The sequence below is a fragment of the Lemur catta genome, chromosome 9 (assembly GCF_020740605.2).
Source record: "Lemur catta isolate mLemCat1 chromosome 9, mLemCat1.pri, whole genome shotgun sequence".
In the NCBI taxonomy this organism is placed as follows: domain Eukaryota; kingdom Metazoa; phylum Chordata; class Mammalia; order Primates; family Lemuridae; genus Lemur; species Lemur catta.
Window position 1 is genome coordinate 4,706,297 of NC_059136.1, and position 17,794 is coordinate 4,724,090.

Sequence of the window (17,794 nt, forward strand, 5' to 3'; positions counted from 1 at the left end):
CCTGCGGCCCAACTGCCGGCTCCGGGGTCTGCGGCCCGGCCGCGCGGGCGGGGGCCGGAGCGGGCGCGGGGAGGCCCGGCCGGGCGGGCCGCGGCGGCCCAGCTCTCGCCATCTCCGCGGGCGCTCGCAGGCGGCGGCGGGGCCCGGCGGCGCGGGGGCGCGGCGCGGCTGTCTCCGCCCCGCACGCTGCTCGGCCGGGCGGCCGGGAGAGGCCGGAGGAGCGCGCGGGGCGGGCGCAGTGGAGCGCGCCGGCTGGCTGGCCCGGCGAGAGCGCGGCGGCGGCGCGCGGAGCCGGGGGCGACGGGTGGGCGGGCGCCCGCTGTCGCCTGCGTCGCGACCTGCGCGCGGGCCGTCGCCCCCGGGCATGCGAGACGGCAGCTCGGCCGGCGGGCCCGGAGCGGCGCTGAGGCCGGCCGCTCACGGTAACGGACCTGGCGGGCGCTGGGGAGGGCTCCGGCTGCCCGGCCCGGGTCGGGCTTGGGCGGCAGGAGCGCGAGCGGCGCTGCGGGTCAGAGGGGGCCTTGGGTGGGGGGCGCTGGAGGGGGCCGGCGGCTGGGACCGGCCGCCGTAGTTACCGTCCCCAGGGCCGGCGGAGTCGGGGGAGCGGGGATGGGGGTTGGGCCGGCGGACAGGCGGCCGAAGACCCGGCGCAGGTGCCTACCCTCCCGTGAGGTCCAACTCTCTCTCCCCAGCTCTCCCCACTTTGGCCTGGACCCAATCTCCAAGGGCTAAAAATATTGCCCGGAGGCTCCTGGGCCGAATCAGATCGCGCTAAGTAGGGCACAGCGCAGAGGCGACAAAGCTTCGGGGCCCCAGGGCCGGAGGAGCAGACTCCGGAGCGCGGTCCTGCCCTCGGGCGCATCGGCTAGCGCTGGTCCCCTGCCGGCAGGTGAGCGGGGCCCGCGGGCGCCGGTCTTCTGAAGTTGCCCCACGACCGAGCAGCTGTGCCCTGCCTCTCCCTGCCCGGGGGACCTTCAGTGTCACCGCAGGCTTCTCAGGGATCCCTCAATGCACTACAAACCGCAGCTGGAAGTTTCCGCTGCGGGAATCAGTGTACTAACAGGGAGAGAATGTAGGACTCGCTTTATGTTAGAAACATAGTATCTTTTTTCTTCTTGTTATAAAAAGGAAATTCATTCTGTGTTTCTTACTGAAAGAGAATCTGTGCCAGGCACTGTTTTATGTGAGCACCAGTCTGACCCAACAGGGCAGGGAGAAAGGCTTTCTTGTCAGTCTCTTTCGCCTCTGCCTGTACCTTTAAATCAAACAAAATAGCGGCCTTTGATTTATCTGAAAGACACACAGAGCCAAGGAGCCTGAACAGGCACTTCCTGTAGGCAGGGAGCTGCTCCTAGTCAGGAGGTTGTGTTGGTGAACTCTGGAGTCAGAGGTGGGGCTCTGTTATCCCCAGCCCCACTTTTTTGGGGGGGGTAGCATCAGTTAAGGGGGAGCATCATCTCTACCCTAGGGGCAGAGCTGCTACCAGGACCAGGCAAAGACCTAGCCATGAGTCTTGGCCAAGACAATAAAATCAAGGTTGGGTCAGGAGCCACAGCTAATATTGGGATTTGATGCTTAGAAGTTTGCTTTTTATTGGAGTCAGGCAAATAGGTCTTCCTTGGGAGCAGCCCTCAGGAACGCACTGGGGCATTTGGTGGAAAGACCGCCAAAGGGATCTTGCATGCTGGAGCTACAGATGCTGTCCTTCCTTCCAGGTGTGTGTGGAGGCCAGTATGAAGCTGAAAAAGCAAGTGACCGTATGTGGGGCTGCCATCTTCTGTGTGGCAGTCTTCTCACTCTACCTTATGCTGGACCGAGTGCAGCATGATCCCACCCGACACCAGAATGGTGGGAACTTCCCCCGGGTGAGTCATGCCTGGTTGCTAATTTCCTGTATCTGGGCTCAGGTTATAACCCCGGCTGGAGAGTCCTGTCAGCGCAGGATAGGAACAATCCTTCCCAATTGGCAGGTTTTATGGAAACCCAAAGCTAAAAACAGTGAGGGCAAGAAGGAAGGAAAAATGGCAATGTGTATCGCTGCTCTGTCCTCCTGAGTTCTTGGCAGACATTGCTAATTGATTGCAGCATTCTTTCCCATTATGCCCTGATGCAATCCTCAGCACAGTGCTCCAGGCAGGCAAGCTCGGTGGTTGAGAGTAGGTATGTGAGATGAAATCTTTGCCATCCATGAGCCAGAGAGCGGATTACCGTCCTCAGTGGTGATGTGCACATCTCCCCTTACCTGCCCAGCACCGTTTGTGCCTGTAGACTCATGATCTGCCTTCGACTGAGGAGGGAATGATCATAGTCAGGCCTAGGTGGGGGACCCTAAACAGAGACCCTCCCTGTGGCATAAGGAGCTGTGGGTGACAGCTTTCTGGTTTTTTGGCAGAGCCAAATTTCTGTGCTGCAGAACCGCATTGAGCAGCTGGAGCAGCTGTTGGAGGAGAACCATGAGATTATCAGCCACATCAAAGACTCTGTGCTGGAGCTGACAGCTAACGCAGAGGGCCCACCTGCCCTGCTGCCCTACTACATGGTAAATGGCTCCTGGGTCGTGCCACCAGAGCCCCGGCCTAGCTTCTTCTCCATCTCCCCTCAGGACTGCCAGTTTGCTTTGGGGGGCCGCGGCCAGAAGCCAGAGCTGCAGGTAAGAGTCAGAGCTGGCAGGGACCTACGCGGCTGTAGATGGGGCGCTGAGCTGCATTCCTGCCTGGCAGATGCTCACCGTGTCAGAGGAGTTGCCGTTTGACAATGTGGATGGCGGCGTGTGGAGGCAAGGCTTTGACATCTCCTATGGCCCACACGACTGGGATGCCGAAGACCTGCAGGTGTTTGTGGTACCCCACTCTCACAATGACCCAGGTGAGGGTCCTGTAGACCCCCTGGGAGCTGGGGTGTGGAGTGGGCTTTCTGATGGCCAGCATAAGGGAGGGACCGTTGAAGAAAATGGTGGTATCCTCAGGGGACCCTACGTTGGCTCCCCAGGCTGGATCAAGACCTTTGATAAGTACTACACAGAGCAGACCCAGCACATCCTCAACAGCATGGTGTCCAAGCTGCAGGAGGACCCGCGGCGGCGCTTCCTCTGGGCAGAAGTCTCCTTCTTCGCCAAGTGGTGGGACAACATCAATGCCCAAAAGAGAGCAGCAGTCCGAAGGCCAGTGTCAGTCGGGGAGGCATGGGAGGGCTGTCGTCTGAGCCTGAGGCTGTGTGGGCAGGTCCTGCCTCAAGCAGTGGGTGCCAGGGTGGCAGGAAGAGGCACAGGGAACCACGGCAGAGATGAGGAGTGACGGCGGAGGGGGAGAAGGCAAGAACTGATTTGAAGGTTGCAGGAGTTAGGAGAAATCACAGTTGTATGAGCGTAAGCAAAGAGAAGGCATGGGGCCTCCCCCCTAGAGGCACAGGTGGAGGGCCCAAGACAGCAGGGCCGGGAGAGGAGGGCGATGTGTGTTTTCTCGGTCCTGGGTTCGGGTGGACTGGCTCAGTGAGGCCAGTGCACACTGGCCCTGACATCTTCTGGTGGTCAGGACTGGGGAAAGAGTTCCTGCCCCATGCTGAGTGTGAGTCCTTAACCACAGGCTGGTGGGAAACGGGCAGCTGGAGATTGCGACAGGAGGCTGGGTGATGCCAGATGAGGCCAACTCCCACTACTTTGCATTGATTGACCAGCTCATCGAAGGACACCAGTGGTTGGAGAGAAATCTTGGTAAGTGCAGGCCCCGGTGTAGGCCCGGAGTGCCATGGCAGGATGCTGTAAGGCACAGGGACTGGCAGGGAGTGGTTGTTTTCTAGGCTAAGCAACCAGTGTGGGGCTGGTGTGGCAGCATCTGTCCACGGCCTGCTGAAGCGTTCAGGGCCTCTCTGGTTCCTGTGCCCTGCCCAGGTGCAACCCCACGTTCTGGCTGGGCAGTGGACCCCTTTGGATACAGCTCCACCATGCCTTACCTGCTCCGTCGTGCCAACTTGACCAGCATGCTGATTCAGAGGGTGCACTATGCCATCAAGAAGCACTTTGCTGCCACCCACAGCCTGGAGTTCATGTGGAGGCAGACATGGGGTAAGGCCAGGTAGGGTAGCGGGGTCACAGCAGTGTAGTCTTCCCTGGGGAAGAGCAGGGATATCAGAAACAGGACCCTCACTGTCCTTCAGAGCAGGCCCACGAGCGCTGGCGCGGACTGCCAGGAGTGGTCTCGCCCTCAGGTTAGGGGAGGATCACATTGACCTCTGGCATTGGAGGGCCTGCTGTCTGTGCTGGGGGCCTCAGCGTGGTCTGTGTGCACCCCCCTGAAGCAGCTGTGGGCTCCAGAGCCCCCTGTATGCTGCCCCTGGGCTGCACGTCCTCTTCAGCCTTGAGTCCAGCCACAGCCTCGCCACCCATCAGGGCTGCCTTGGCCCGAGCAGGTCTTGATGTCCCCATGCCCAGCTCCAGGGGCTGCCTGCTGGAGGCTGACCATGTGGTGTGTCTTCTGCAGACCCGGACTCCAGCACAGACATCTTCTGCCACATGATGCCCTTCTACAGCTATGACGTCCCTCACACCTGTGGTCCAGATCCCAAGATCTGCTGCCAGTTTGATTTCAAACGCCTGCCTGGTGGGCGCATCAACTGCCCTTGGAAGGTGCCCCCCCGGGCCATCACAGAGGCCAACGTGGCAGAGAGGTAGCTGCTGCCAGCCTGGGCTGGACGTGGTGTTGCGATCTTGCTCCACAGAGGGCCTGGCCTCTGGTCTGGGCCTGCCACGTGGAGGCTGCGTGATGCAGGCCACGTTTGGCAAATGGAGGGTGGGCTCAGGTGGTGAGTTCAGGCCTGTAGCAGCTGCAATGGTGGCTCCTTACTAAGTCTCCTTGAAAACCTGGAATGACTCTAAGCAACCACCATTCCCTGAATGCTTTTATTTTCCCAAATGAGTATGTTTTCCGATGCCCTGACAGATTGCCAGGGCCAGTTGACTAACTCAGAAGCGAATGATTCTCAGATTAGGAATAGTTTCTTGCAAATGTGAGACTGAATGTGCCTTCACTTAGCTCAGGTGTTCTGACCTGGCTGTAAGTCGGCCGGAATCCTTGGCGTCCAGTGGGCCTGGAACCCCATTCAGATCCACCTTTGGTCCCACCAGACAGCCTCCAGCCTCTGAGAGAATCGTCAGGGACTCCTAAAGATGTCACTCTTGCTGAAATCTGCCCCCGGGAAAGTGCTGGGTAGGAGTAAATAGCAGTTGAGCCAGAGCCTCAGACAGAACAAGTTGAACTGGTTTTCGGTTGCCATGCTCTGATTTCCATGATGTCCAAGAGGTGAAACATGTGACCAAAAGGGAAAGAAAGTGGTCTTTTGTTTCCAGAAATCTAAATGCTGATTCCAGGCAAGAATCTAGGCTATTCAGGCATGATTGTTCTGAAAGCAGCAGCTGTGATGAGTGAGGCTAGCCTAGGCTTACGGAGAACAGGCCATGACAAATAAGTTTATTTTCTCTTTTGAAAGGCTTACGAGACAGGCGAATTAGGGAAAGTGGTATTGAATTAGGGAAAGAGTCCTCTCCTGAGAACACAGCAGAAAAGTATAAGCTGGGCCAGTGCAGTTAAGAAGATTAGTGACTGCCCTGTGGTGATCGTCACATGCCGATTAATGGGTTGGTCTAAAGACAGGAAGGGGCTTCTAATGACATGCCATGGTGCTCTGTTTTTCTGTTGATTTTGCCAATAATTTGAATGAAAAAGAAAATAGCTTATGTTTATATACATATAGTTCCCATTATGTGCCAGGCACTATTCTAAGTGCTTGACAAATATTCGTTCATTTCATTTTAATTCTAATAACATTATATGGGCACATACTGATGCCATCCTCATTCTACCAGAAGCTGAGCTCAGAAAGGTTAAGTTACATGCCCAAGGCCACCGAGCTAGTACATGCAGAGCTGGTGCTGGCGTCACGTGGCTCTGGAGTCCAGGCTCTTCGGCGCTGTGCAGCGCCAGTAACTGGTGGGCAAAATGACGCTGGAGTGTCAGAACCACGATCCCAGAAGATCCCGATGGGTTGGGATGTGGATCAAATCTAACCACGTGAGATTTCTTAGATATAAATGCAGGCTTCTTCCCTTAGCTTCAGAAAACCGAGTATGAAAGTTCAGGGTAATAGAAGACACCTTGCTGAGCCACATGCTCAGAAAACAGGGCGAGTGGCAGATACACCGTGGAGTGACAGCGGGGCTGCCACAGGTGTCTGTGCACATGCACACTGCTCCCATGGCGGTGCCGGCCCCCCAAGGGGATGCAGTTCTGTCTTCCCTCTTGGGGGGTTGGCCTGCCCTGGACCCCCCTGTATCTAGTGCTGGGCCCCTGACTGAAGGACACTGACCACAGAACCGCCGGCGAGCAGATTCTAAATTGTCATGTAGGGACCAAATAGATGGAGGAGGAGAAAGCACAGGGGAACAAGAGCACATCCTTGATGTGTCTAAGGATGATCATGGGGAAGAGGACTGGTTTGTTCCGTGTGTCAAAGAGCAGAAGCGGGGTCAGGGAATGGAAGCTATTGGTCACAGCCTAGCATAAGGAAGAACTCTGGTTGTCAGCACTGTGTAGAGAATGCTGGGTTCTTCTGGGGCCAGGTTTCCTATCGCGGGAGGCTCCCCTGCAGGCTGAACAACTCCTCAATACGGGGGTTTCAGGGGTTGACTCTTGGAGTGGTAGGGCTTGGTGACCTTTTATCACTGGGACTTCATGGTGGCCCGTGTCTTTTCCTGCCCCAGGGCAGCCCTGCTCCTGGACCAGTACCGGAAGAAGTCCCGGCTGTTCCGAAGCAATGTCCTCCTGGTGCCGCTTGGCGATGACTTCCGGTATGACAAGCCCCAGGAGTGGGATGCCCAGTTCTTCAACTACCAGCGGCTCTTTGACTTCTTCAACAGCAGGCCTGACCTCCACGTGCAGGTGTGAGGGGCTCCTGCCGGGGCCTCCACGGTGCTGCAGCCCAGCCCATCCTGCTCTTGTTCCCAGCTCCAAAGCAGAGCTTCCTTCCAGCTCTTGGACAAGACTCCCTGTCGTGTCAGAATTCATTCCCGGGCTCCCCCGCTTCTCCGCTAGGTCCAGAAGGGTGGGATGTACAGTGCCCGCCCCTGCCCCAGCTGCAGCACCAGTGGCCAGGATCTCCAGAAGGTTCTGGAACTGATGGGAGTGGGTTGTTGGGGTTCCCACAGGCCCAGTTTGGCACCCTGTCTGACTATTTTGACGCTCTGTACAAGAGGACGGGGGTGGAGCCAGGGGCCCGGCCTCCAGGGTTTCCTGTGCTGAACGGGGATTTCTTCTCCTACGCGGACCGGGAGGATCATTACTGGACGGGCTACTACACTTCCCGGCCTTTCTACAAGAGCTTAGACCGAGTCCTGGAAGCCCACCTGCGGTGAGATCCCACCCGCCTTCCAGCAGAGGGGGCAGAGTCAGCCTCTGGGGTTTAAGGGGGCTGGACTGGCTCAAAGGGGAGCAGATGGCAGGGAGGCCAAGGCGGCCAGAGCCGTGGTGGGAAGGAGAGTGGCACTTGCAGAACATGGCTGGGCCCTGGGGAGCGGCGGGGCAGGAGCTGACTGCTCTCTCCGGGCAGGGGGGCAGAGGTTCTGTATAGCCTGGCTGTGGCTCACGCCCGCCGCGCTGGACTGGCCGGGCAGTACCCGCTGTCTGACTTCACCCTCCTGACGGAAGCTCGGCGCACCCTGGGGCTCTTCCAGCACCATGACGCCATCACTGGCACCGCCAAGGAGGCCGTGGTGATGGACTACGGGGTCAGGTGGGGGCCTCCTCTCCCCATCAGCTCCACAGCCCCCTACTGCCCAAAGAAAGGACGTGGCGGGTGGTCAGCGGGCAGGCCTGTGGCAGGCCCCCGTGCTCATCTCCCCCGTCCTCCCTGCCCCACTCAGGCTTCTGCGCTCACTTGTCAGCCTGAAGCAGGTCATCATTAATGCAGCTCACTACCTGGTGCTGGGGGACAAGGAAGCCTACCACTTTGATCCCGAGGCGCCCTTCCTCCAAACGGTGAGGCCCCCGGCCCTGCCTAGGGGGACCCCCTGGCATGTGCAGGTCCCATCCCAACAGCCGTAGAATGAGGGTGCTGCTCCTCGCACCCCCTGCACCCGGGGTGAGTCCTGTGCCCAGGGCAGCTGATGGCCACGTCCAGGACAGGTGGGGGTGGGGAGAAGGCTGAGCCCCATGGTGACTCTTCCCTTCCTGCCCACTTGATTCCAGGATGACACCCGCTTAAGTCACGATGCCCTGCCGGAGCGCACGGTGATCCAGCTGGATTCCTCACCCAGGTGAGCCGGGCCAGGCCTGGCGCAGAGAGGCAAAGCACTCCCTGGCTTTTAGCCCCTCCTGCCCCCACTTGCTGGAACATGGCAGGACTCGTGCCCTGGCTGCTGTACCTGCTTCCCCCGCCCCGGAGCAGCGGCCTCCTGGGTCAGCCCAGCTTCTATGCATAGGTTTGTGGTGCTATTCAACCCGCTGGAACAGGAGCGGCTCAGCGTGGTGTCCCTGCTGGTCAACTCACCCCGCGTGCGTGTCCTTTCGGAGGACGGTCAGCCTTTGGCTGTGCAGATCAGTGCACACTGGAGCTCTGCCACCGATGTGGTCCCCGATGTCTACCAGGTGAGGCGAAGGCTCGGCGGGTGGGCCTGGCCTTGGCCCTCTGTGCCCATCTTTGGCCCCAGGACTTCACTTTGCCCTCCCAGCCCAGCTTCCCACCCTCCTGCCTGTGGCCCTGCTCACTCCCCAGGCGAGGGCGGGTGTCTTGGGGAGAGGGGGTGCCCAGAGGACAGTCACTCTTGGGATTTGAGTATGTCCTTGAGAGCAAGGGGAAGGTTGGTCTGGTAATGATAGTAGGAAAAATAGCAGTTATGATGCCTTGTCGTTCATTCATTCATCATTTATTGAAAGCTTTATGTGTGGTTACCACTTCGTAGTTTTTCTTTTTTTTTCTTTTTTTTAATGAAAGGTGGGGGGAGTAACGTTTCATTTCCTTTTCTTTTCTTTTCTTTGTTTTTTTTTTTTGAGACAGACTCTCACTCTGTCACCCTGGGTAGAGTGCAGTGGCATCATCGTAGCTCACTGCAGCCTCAAACTCCTGGGCTCAAGTGATCCTCCTGCCTCAGCCTCCCAAGTATCTGGGACTACAGGCACACATCACCACATCCAGCTAATTTTTCTATTTTTTAGTAGAGACGGGGTCTCTCTCTTGCTCGGGCTGGTCTCGAACTCCTGAGCTCGAACGATCCTCCCGCCTTGGCCTCCAGAGTGCTAGGGTTGCAGGCGTGAGCCACTGTGCCCGGCCAGTTTTTCAAATATCATTTGAGACTCACAAGTCTGATGAGGACGAAGGGGCAAGTAATCCCACCCCCACTGTCAGGAGGGGACAGAGGCCCCAGGGGCTGCAGGGACTTGCTCAGGCCCTATGTCAGTAAGTGAGTGCCCCAGCACCAGAATCCCAGGCCTGCATCTGGAACTGAAGCCCACGCATGCCACCTGCCTCCTCACCCCTCCTGTGCCCGCAGGTGTCTGTGCCCATCCGCCTGCCGGCCCTGGGCCTGGGTGTGCTGCAGCTGCACCTGGGCCTGGATGGGCCCCGCACGCTGCCCTCGTCCGTGCGCATCTATCTGCACGGCCGGCGGCTGTCTGTCAGCAGGCACGAAGCATTTCCTCTCCGCGTCATTGACTCTGGCACCAGCGACTTCGCCCTCAGCAACCGATACATGCAGGTCTGGTTCTCAGGCCTTACTGGGCTCCTCAAGGTAAAGGCCAGGGGCCAGAGCAGGGGTGTGTCGGTGGGGTGGGGCAGAGCTGCCTCCCCGCTGTGAGCGTGCTGCCACCTGACTGACCGGGTGTGGGCCATCTGGGCTCGAAACTGACGGCATGGGGAAGCCGGGCGTGGCTCCTTGGGGAAGTTAGTCCGCGCCCTCCCAGGAGGCAGGCCTGACATGCTGGTATGGGGCCAGGGGTCAGGGCTGTGTTTCTTGGCAGAGCATCCGAAGGGTGGACGAGGAGCAGGAGCAGCGGGTGGACATGGAGTTCCTCGTCTATGGTACCCGCACATCCAAAGACAAGAGTGGAGCCTACCTCTTCCTGCCTGATGGCGAGGCCAAGGTACCCTAAAGGCACCTTGGAAGACCCGGAAGGCCCTGGGAGGTCTCACCACAGAGAAGGCGAGGGAGGGAGCATGGGCCTTTGTCCAGCTGCCTGCCTGCCTCGGCGGCCTCTGGAAGGGGCTGGGCCCCTGCCCTGGGGCCAGAGCTTGCTGGGAATGAGAACTTCTCTTGCTCAAGCCTGGGCTGGCACCTCTGTGCGTGGCTCTGTTGCCGTGGGTTCAGCAGCAGCCACCTACTCTTTCCCCAGCCCTACGTCCCCAAGGAGCCCCCCGTGCTGCGTGTCACTGAAGGCCCTTTCTTCTCGGAGGTCGTTGCGTACTACGAGCACGTTCACCAGGTGGTCCGGCTTTATAACCTGCCAGGTGAGCCCTGCGGATGAGGAGGGGTCCGACAGGAGGTGTGGGCTCCACAGGCTGTGACACATTCTTCCTTTGCCCCCCTTCTCTGTGTGTGTACGTCTGTTCTCAGCACGTGTGTCATTTCAGACAGGGAGGCTTAATTATCCTGGAGAAAGGGTCGTGCAAAAATGCCCTGGGAGATGCCCAGGAGGGTGGGCGAAGCCTCCCCTCAGCCCGGCTCCGAGTTCTCCCGCCCGGTCCCTCCGGCTGTGGCTTGTTTTCACACCTCACTGTGCCCCCTGCTTTGTCCCTGTGCCCAGGGGTGGAGGGGCTGTCTCTGGACATGTCATCCCTGGTGGACATCCGGGACTATGTCAACAAGGAGCTGGCCTTGCGCATCTACACAGACATCGACAGCCAGGGCACCTTCTTCACAGACCTCAATGGCTTTCAGGTGATCCCTGGGGCCGGGGCCCTGGAGACCCCACAGAGCAGAACTCGGGCTATGTTGTTTGCCTCCGCCAAGGGCACTGGGGTGGTCTGCCCTGACGAAAAAGAGGAATCGGAGGCAAGAGCGATCAGGGACTCCTTCAGGAGGGGGACCCCTTGGCGCCCAAGTGGCACCCACGTGCCCTTGACCTGCTGGCCTTGCCCCCCAGGTGCAGCCCCGGCGGTATCTGAAGAAGCTGCCCCTGCAAGCCAACTTCTACCCCATGCCAGCCATGGCCTACATCCAGGACACACGGAGGCGCCTCACGCTGCACACTGCCCAGGCCCTGGGCGTCTCCAGCCTCAGAGACGGTGAGTGGAGAGCAGCTCTGCCGAGAGGGTGTGAGGCAGGGAGAGAAGCCTGCCCCACCCCTGCCTCTGTCCTGCCTGCGTCGTCCCCACACTGGGAGAAGGGGCAAGCCATTGCCGGCTCCCTCGGTCACACGGGCACAGCAGGAGGTGGCAGCCGCTGCCATCCTGGCCCCAGTGGAGGCAGCTGGGTGGTGAGTGTCCTGGCGGATCCTCTCAGGAAGCATCAGGGTGCTGAATGCTGATTCTCAGCTAAGGTGTGCGACCCCCTCGCCTGGCAGGGATGAGAGTAGGGACAGTTTGAAAGTACACTCAATGTTATAATGACATATTTAGGAATGCAGAAAAATTTATATGGTTTTCCTAATAATGGTCATTAAAAGAGAGGGTGACAAAACAAGGGCGTAAGGAGCACTGGCCTGGGGTCGGACCTGGCCAGCGGGGCAGCCCCAGGTGGCTTCCATATCCTCAGGACAGAATGAGCCTTGTGGGCTTGGTGGCCTCTGAGGCTTGAGATCCTCTGTCCGTGGGACACAGCCTTTGTGAAGAGCTGAGCTGACAGAGTCTGGTCAAGGCTGTGCGTGTGGCCTGGTGGCTGGTGTGGGGGCCTGACTCGCTGCAGAGACAGGAGGGTGTGGCCCTGCCAGGAGCAGCCCGTCCACCTTGTGACCCTGGAGCCAGGGATCCATGTTAGGGTTTGGGATATCTTCCTGTGGTTGCTCAGGGTAAAAATACAGCCACTGCAGAAGTCAGAGTGAGGGCTGGGGAAGGGAAAGGGAGAGTAGGGCATCCGGCGTGTGGCCCCCGGAGAGCCTGCAGAAAAGGTGCTGGGAAAATCCTTATCCCAACATCTGCCAGCTGTGCAGCCGGCCCCGCCCCCCCCACAGTCTCAACAAGAAAGCAGAGGCGGTCATCTGCCACGTCTTTTCCCCAGGGCGAGCCCAGATGCCACCTAACGGGTGTCTGCCTGCCTTGCCACCTGGCAACAGGTGTCCTCGCCGCAGCCCTGCTCTGCAGAGACGAGGCAGCCGGAGCTGCAGTCTGGCCTGCTGGGGTGCTCTGGCTGCCCCGTGAGAACAGGGAGAGCATGTGTTTGCATCGTGGTAAAATAACCGGTGGAAACCTGCCTCTGATTAGGGAGTCCGCAGCAACACCGATGGCTGCTGATTTCGGTGTTTCGTTTGCTCGTTCATTTAGTTTTCCATAGTCAGTGTCGGTACAGTTTCCTGCCTGGGCACCTGGGCCCGGTCCCCACTCCCGAGCGCCAGAGCGTGGGTGGTGAACTGCCAGGGTCGGCCTGCCCCTCTGGGCCTCTCCTTTCCTCATTTGTATCATAAGGGCGCGGGGCCACCCTTCACGCAGCAACTTTCCAGCTCTGGGATCCTGTGACGTCTTTCCTTTCCCACCCCAGTGACTCAGCTTCTTGCCCATCTCTCTGGGCTTGTCCCTCAGGGCCTGGTTGGGCTTCTCCTTCCAAAGGTCAGTGCCTGCTGGGGGCTGGGGTGGCAGGCCGGGGCTCACGGTGCACCTCTTCAGGCCAGCTGGAGGTGATCTTGGACCGGCGACTGATGCAGGATGACAACCGGGGCCTTGGCCAAGGGCTCAAGGACAACAAGAGGACCTGCAACCGTTTCCGCCTGCTGCTGGAACGGCGAGCCGTGGGCAGCGAGGTAGGTTCTAGGCCCGATGTCCAGGGAGCCAGGTCACGCTAGTCCCTGTGAGTGTCCCTGGGGGTTCCAGCCTAAGACTTGAGCGTGGCTGGAGGTGAGCAAGGGATGGAGAGAGCAGGGCTTAGTTTGGGGATGGGCGACAGTGTGGCGTTTGCAGACCCATCTCCTGCAGCCTGGCGCCTCCCTCCCCCAGCAGCACCCTGTCACCTGTGCCCCTCCTGTTCATCCCCCACCTTCCTCCGTGCTGCCCTCCTCCGCCTGCCTCTGGCCCGGGCATTTTCTAACCCTCCAGTCCAACCCCGCTCATCTTGTGACTTTTTCTCCAAACTGGCAGCCACGTGTAGGGGCTTGATCTTTTCCAGCAGCAAGAGCAGTAACTCAGAGGTGAGGGTCAGCAGTGGGAGTGGTGACTAGCGTGAGCTAGCTGTCACTGCCCTCGGAGCCTGTGATGGTAGCCTGCTGCTCTCCTGGGTCTGTGGCTCAGTCACTCGTTCCTCAAATAGATAGTGGGGGCTGAGAGGGATGTGAGGATCGCCCGCAGCCGGCAGAGCCACAGCACCGCTGGGCCTAAGAGCCAGGCTGGCACTGGGGCTGCGGTGTCATGCTTGAAACCACAGGATGGCTCGGGGCACTTTCTCCATCAGAGGCAGTGCCCCGTGGTGAAGCCCACGTCTGTCTGCCGTCCTCCCTGCACGGTGACCCCTCCCTGTGGTGGGAGGCGAGGCTGGTGGGAGTGTGTTGCTTGTGATAGCGTTATGCAAGCAGAAAAACAAAAAATAGAGAAGAAATGGCTTAGTGAAATAGCCCCTTTTTGAGTTGGGCAAGGTGGGAAGGGTTGGGGGAACAGTGCCTGGAGCCAGGCACCCCCTTGTGTCCAGACACCCCAGGAAAACTCTTTGCAAAGGAACCGGCCTGATGTGCTTCTGTCCCGCCTCACCCTCACCCCCCAGGCCGGCCCGGCTCCCTCACCGACACCTTGGGCCACTCTTGCAGGTCCAAGACGGCCGCTCCGTCAGCTACCCGTCCCTCCTCAGCCACCTGACCTCCGTGCACCTGAACACCCCGGCGCTGGCCCTGCCCGTAGCCAGGCAGCAGCCCCCAGGCCCCAGCCTGCGCTCCTTTCATCCTCTGGCGTCCTCGCTGCCCTGTGACTTCCACCTGCTCAACCTGCGCTCGCTCCAGGCCGAGGTGAGTGCTCGCCTCAGCTCTGCCTCGGGCACGCTCCGCCCTGTCCCCACACTGCTCTGAGCTCTGAGGGGCTCCAGCCCTCCACTGCCCTTTGCACTGATGTCCTGGTGTCTGTCATCCAGGATGACACCTTGCCCTCGGCAGAGACCGCACTCATCTTGCACCGCAAGGGTTTCGACTGCGGCCTCGAGGCCAAGAACTTGGGCTTCAACTGCACCACGAGCCAAGGCAAGGTGAGCAGGCCCAAGCACGGGGCCCCATGAGAGGGGCGAGAGCTTGGCGAGCCTGGCCTGCGCTTGGGCAACAGGAGGGAGAAGGAAGTGTCCCTCCCAGGCTTTCTGGGGAGAAAGGGAGGAGGCTGTTGACATGTGTTTTCAAAGATGCTGAGCCCCAGTAGGGGGAAGTTCCAGACAAAGCGTGGCACAGCTTGAGAACTTTCGTTCCCTGAATAGGGACCCATATCAAGCAAAGTAGGAAATAGCAGAAAGAAAAAACTGAAAATCTTCACGCCAGTACTCCGTAGGCTGCGTGCGGCATTCCAGCGACACTGACAAACGCTGTCGCGTGCCAGACCTGGTGCTGGGCTCCCGTGGTTCCAAGGTGAACCAAGACGTGGTCCTTGTTCGCAAAGAGCTCGCAGCTCATTGACACGGGTCCTAGTCTGGGATCCGTGGACAGGCTTTTTGGGGTTGAGCAGAGCTCAGTAGGCCGAGACTAGACACAAATGCAGAGGGGTGAGACGGCGTGTCGCTGCTGAGAGGGCCGAGGCTTCTGTCGGGTCCTTAAAGAGGTGACAACTTGCGTAGATGAAGAGCTGCATTTTACTTTGTGTCTCAGCACCCAGTACAACTTGCACCCTCTCTCCTCTCCACAGGTGGCCCTGGGGAGCCTTTTCCATGGCCTGGACGTGGCGTTCCTGCAGCCCACCTCCCTGACGTTACTGTACCCGCTGGCCTCGCCCTCCAACGGCACCGATGTCTACGTGGGGCCCATGGAGATCGCCACCTTTCGCCTCCGCTTGGGCTAGGGCTTCTCATGGCCTGACAAGAAAGTTCATGCACAGAGACCGCCGCTCACCGTTACGATGGGGTTGGACGATCCGCACGGGGTATCCTGTCCTGATCTGCCTCCCAGAACTGTGACAGACTGGGCTGTGCCCTCATCTTCTGTTCATTGCTGCTTCTGTGTTTGGGGCAACCCACAAGCCCAGTGGCGGGTAAATGGGGCAGTGAGGTCAGGGAGGGAAGGCCCTTGGTCAGAGCAGGCGGTGCCAGGCTCAGCTGCCGGTTGTAAGTGGCCGCCAGTGGGGCACAGGCTCAAGCACCCGTCCTTTTCCCAAAGGGGACGCAGGAGACGCCGAGGCTCACAAAGAGGTGAGGGAGGCTAAGCACGTAACCGCCCAGCACAGGGTCAGTGTGGTGAGAGCTGGCTCTAGGGGAATCCTATGTTATGTGGAGACCACGTGTCTGGTGTGACCAGGACCAGAGTGACTCTGGGGAGAGAGGGAGGGGGACCCAGAGTTAGCAGTGGGTGGAGGAGTTGAAGAATCCATGCTTCTCCGAGTAGTCTGAAGGCCTTGCTGCTCTCTGTGATGGCTCCACTGTAAGTGCCACCTGGCCTACGTGCCCTGGCTTGGGGCTGCAGGGTGGCAGGAAGGACTCACTAGACACCGTCAAGGCCAGAGGTCATAGGACACTTCAGGTATCAAAACCTCTATGGCAAGCTGGGCATGTGGCCTATGTGTTGACTTGCAGGAGGGTGGCAGGGGCGTTGGGGTCCTTCGCCCTACCTGACCCCTCTCTGGCCCCTTACTCCATACACCACCCTTCCCAAGAGCTCCTGCCCGTCACGGGGCTTGGTCCTAGTCCCTCCACCCAGAAAGAAAGTGAATCGTCTGAGACCCACGTGCTCGGGCAGCTGGAGAAGGCTTTCAGCACCACGCCTGGCAGCCAGGCCCTTGGTCCGTCCCTCCACAGAAACCCTCGATTCCTGGCCGGGGCGCAGGGATGTGAGACTACGTCAGGAGGCAGCGTGGCTGCCCATGGCCCTCACTGCAGCTTCGAATAACAGAGAAACATTCACGGTAGTCTCTACAGGCGCGGGAAAGACACTTGGTAAAACTTAAAATCCATCCCTTATTAAAACTCTAAGTAAGTTAAGATTAGAAAGAAACATCCTAATCTAGATAAAGGTGTCTCTCAGAAATGAAGGTATTGGCATTCTGAAGAGTCAGACACCACAGGCGTTCCCCTTAAAGCCAGAAAGCAGCCAAGGGCAGCTGTTACTTAGCAGCGTCCTGGCCCTACTAAGCCCTCGATGAGGTAGATGAGGGAGACCAGGAAGAATTAGCATTGTCGCCGTTTGTAGACAATAAAACCACCTACCTTGAAACTCTAAGAGAATCAAGTGAAGACCTATTCAGAGTATTCTGGAAGTTCACCCAGTGATACTACACATCACGTCTGTGTAAGGATTTTGGTTCTCCCCAAATTGGCCGATAAATTCAATGTAATTCCAGTGAGATTGGCTACTGTTTGGAATTTGCCAGGTTCTGAAGTTCCTTTGGAAGAGTGAATGTGTGAGGATACTAGGACAGCTCTGAATGACAGGTGGGTGGTGCTGCAGTGGGGCAGAGGCACTCGTGTGACCTGGCGTGGGTCAGACAGTGGGACAAATGGAGAGTCCAGAAACAGACCCAGGGACACAGGTGTTTAGTATGTGGTAGGAGGAATATTTTAAATGGGGAAACAGATGGATTATTTAGTTAATAGTACTTTGAGACTACTAGCTAGCTATTAAAGTAAGTTAGATCTCTACCTCACAGTTGCTGCAAAAATTAGTTACGGAGGGAAAAAAACAAAAAATAAAACTACGCAATTACTCAAGAAAATATATATTTATACCACTGGTATGGGAAGGTCTTTTCTAAACAACATGAAAGCTAAAAGATAATAAGGGAAAAGATAAACATTTTACCACAAAAGTGTTGAGGCCAGGTGTTGTGGCTCACCCCTGTAATCCCAGCACTTTGGGAGGCTGAGGAGGGAGAACTGCTTAAGGCCAGGAGTTCAAGACCAGCCTGGGCAACATGGCAAGACCCTGTCTCTATAAAAAATTGTAAAAATTAGCCAGGTGTGATGGTTTGTGCCCATAGTCCTGGCTACTTGCACTGATGCAGGAGGATCACTTGAGCCTGGAAGTTTGAGGCTGCAGTTAGCTATGATCACGCCACTGCACTCCAGCCTGGGTGACAGAGCAAGATCCTATTTCAAAAAAAGAGAAAGTTTCATGGCACTGGATTTGGCAATGATTTCTTGCATATGACACTAAAAGCACAGGCAACAAAAAATATATAAAGTAGACTACAACAAAATCATCTTTTGTGCATCCCAGGACACAACAGAGTGAAAAAGCAACTCATGAAATGGGGGAAAATACATACAAATCATATATCTGATAAAGGGTTAAAAACAATATATGAAGAACTCCTTTGATTCAATAACAACAAAAATCCCAATGCAATTAGAAAATGGGCAGGACAGACATTTCTCCCAAGAAGATATACAAATAGTAACCACATGAAAAGATGCTCAACATCACTACTCATTAGGGAAAGGCAAATCAAAACTACGAGACTCCAATTCAAGTTAAAGGAGAGCTATGATGAAAAAAAA

The 17,794-nt window shown here is 57.8% G+C and overlaps 1 protein-coding gene across 3 annotated transcripts; it reads left to right on the forward strand.

Moving 5' to 3' along the window:
- Positions 1-335: 335 nt before the first annotated feature.
- On the forward strand, positions 336-16,641 carry MAN2A2 (mannosidase alpha class 2A member 2). Of its 3 annotated transcripts, none has more exons than XM_045561665.1 (24): positions 336-422; positions 693-889; positions 1,716-1,865; positions 2,393-2,650; positions 2,721-2,865; positions 2,989-3,160; positions 3,582-3,709; positions 3,887-4,060; positions 4,476-4,662; positions 6,752-6,929; positions 7,196-7,398; positions 7,597-7,779; positions 7,910-8,024; positions 8,235-8,302; positions 8,468-8,633; positions 9,536-9,772; positions 10,002-10,124; positions 10,374-10,488; positions 10,785-10,918; positions 11,124-11,265; positions 12,799-12,932; positions 13,926-14,120; positions 14,243-14,353; positions 14,995-16,641. In XM_045561665.1, the coding sequence occupies exons 3-24, from the start codon at positions 1,734-1,736 to the stop codon at positions 15,145-15,147; spliced, it is 3,453 nt and encodes a 1,150-aa protein (XP_045417621.1). In that variant the 5' UTR covers positions 336-422; positions 693-889; positions 1,716-1,733; the 3' UTR covers positions 15,148-16,641. The 3 variants fall into 3 exon arrangements, with proteins under 3 accessions (XP_045417621.1, XP_045417619.1, XP_045417620.1); XM_045561663.1 differs by having other exon boundaries at positions 14,243-14,348; XM_045561664.1 differs by lacking the exon at positions 693-889 and having other exon boundaries at positions 14,243-14,348.
- Positions 16,642-17,794: the final 1,153 nt, after the last annotated feature.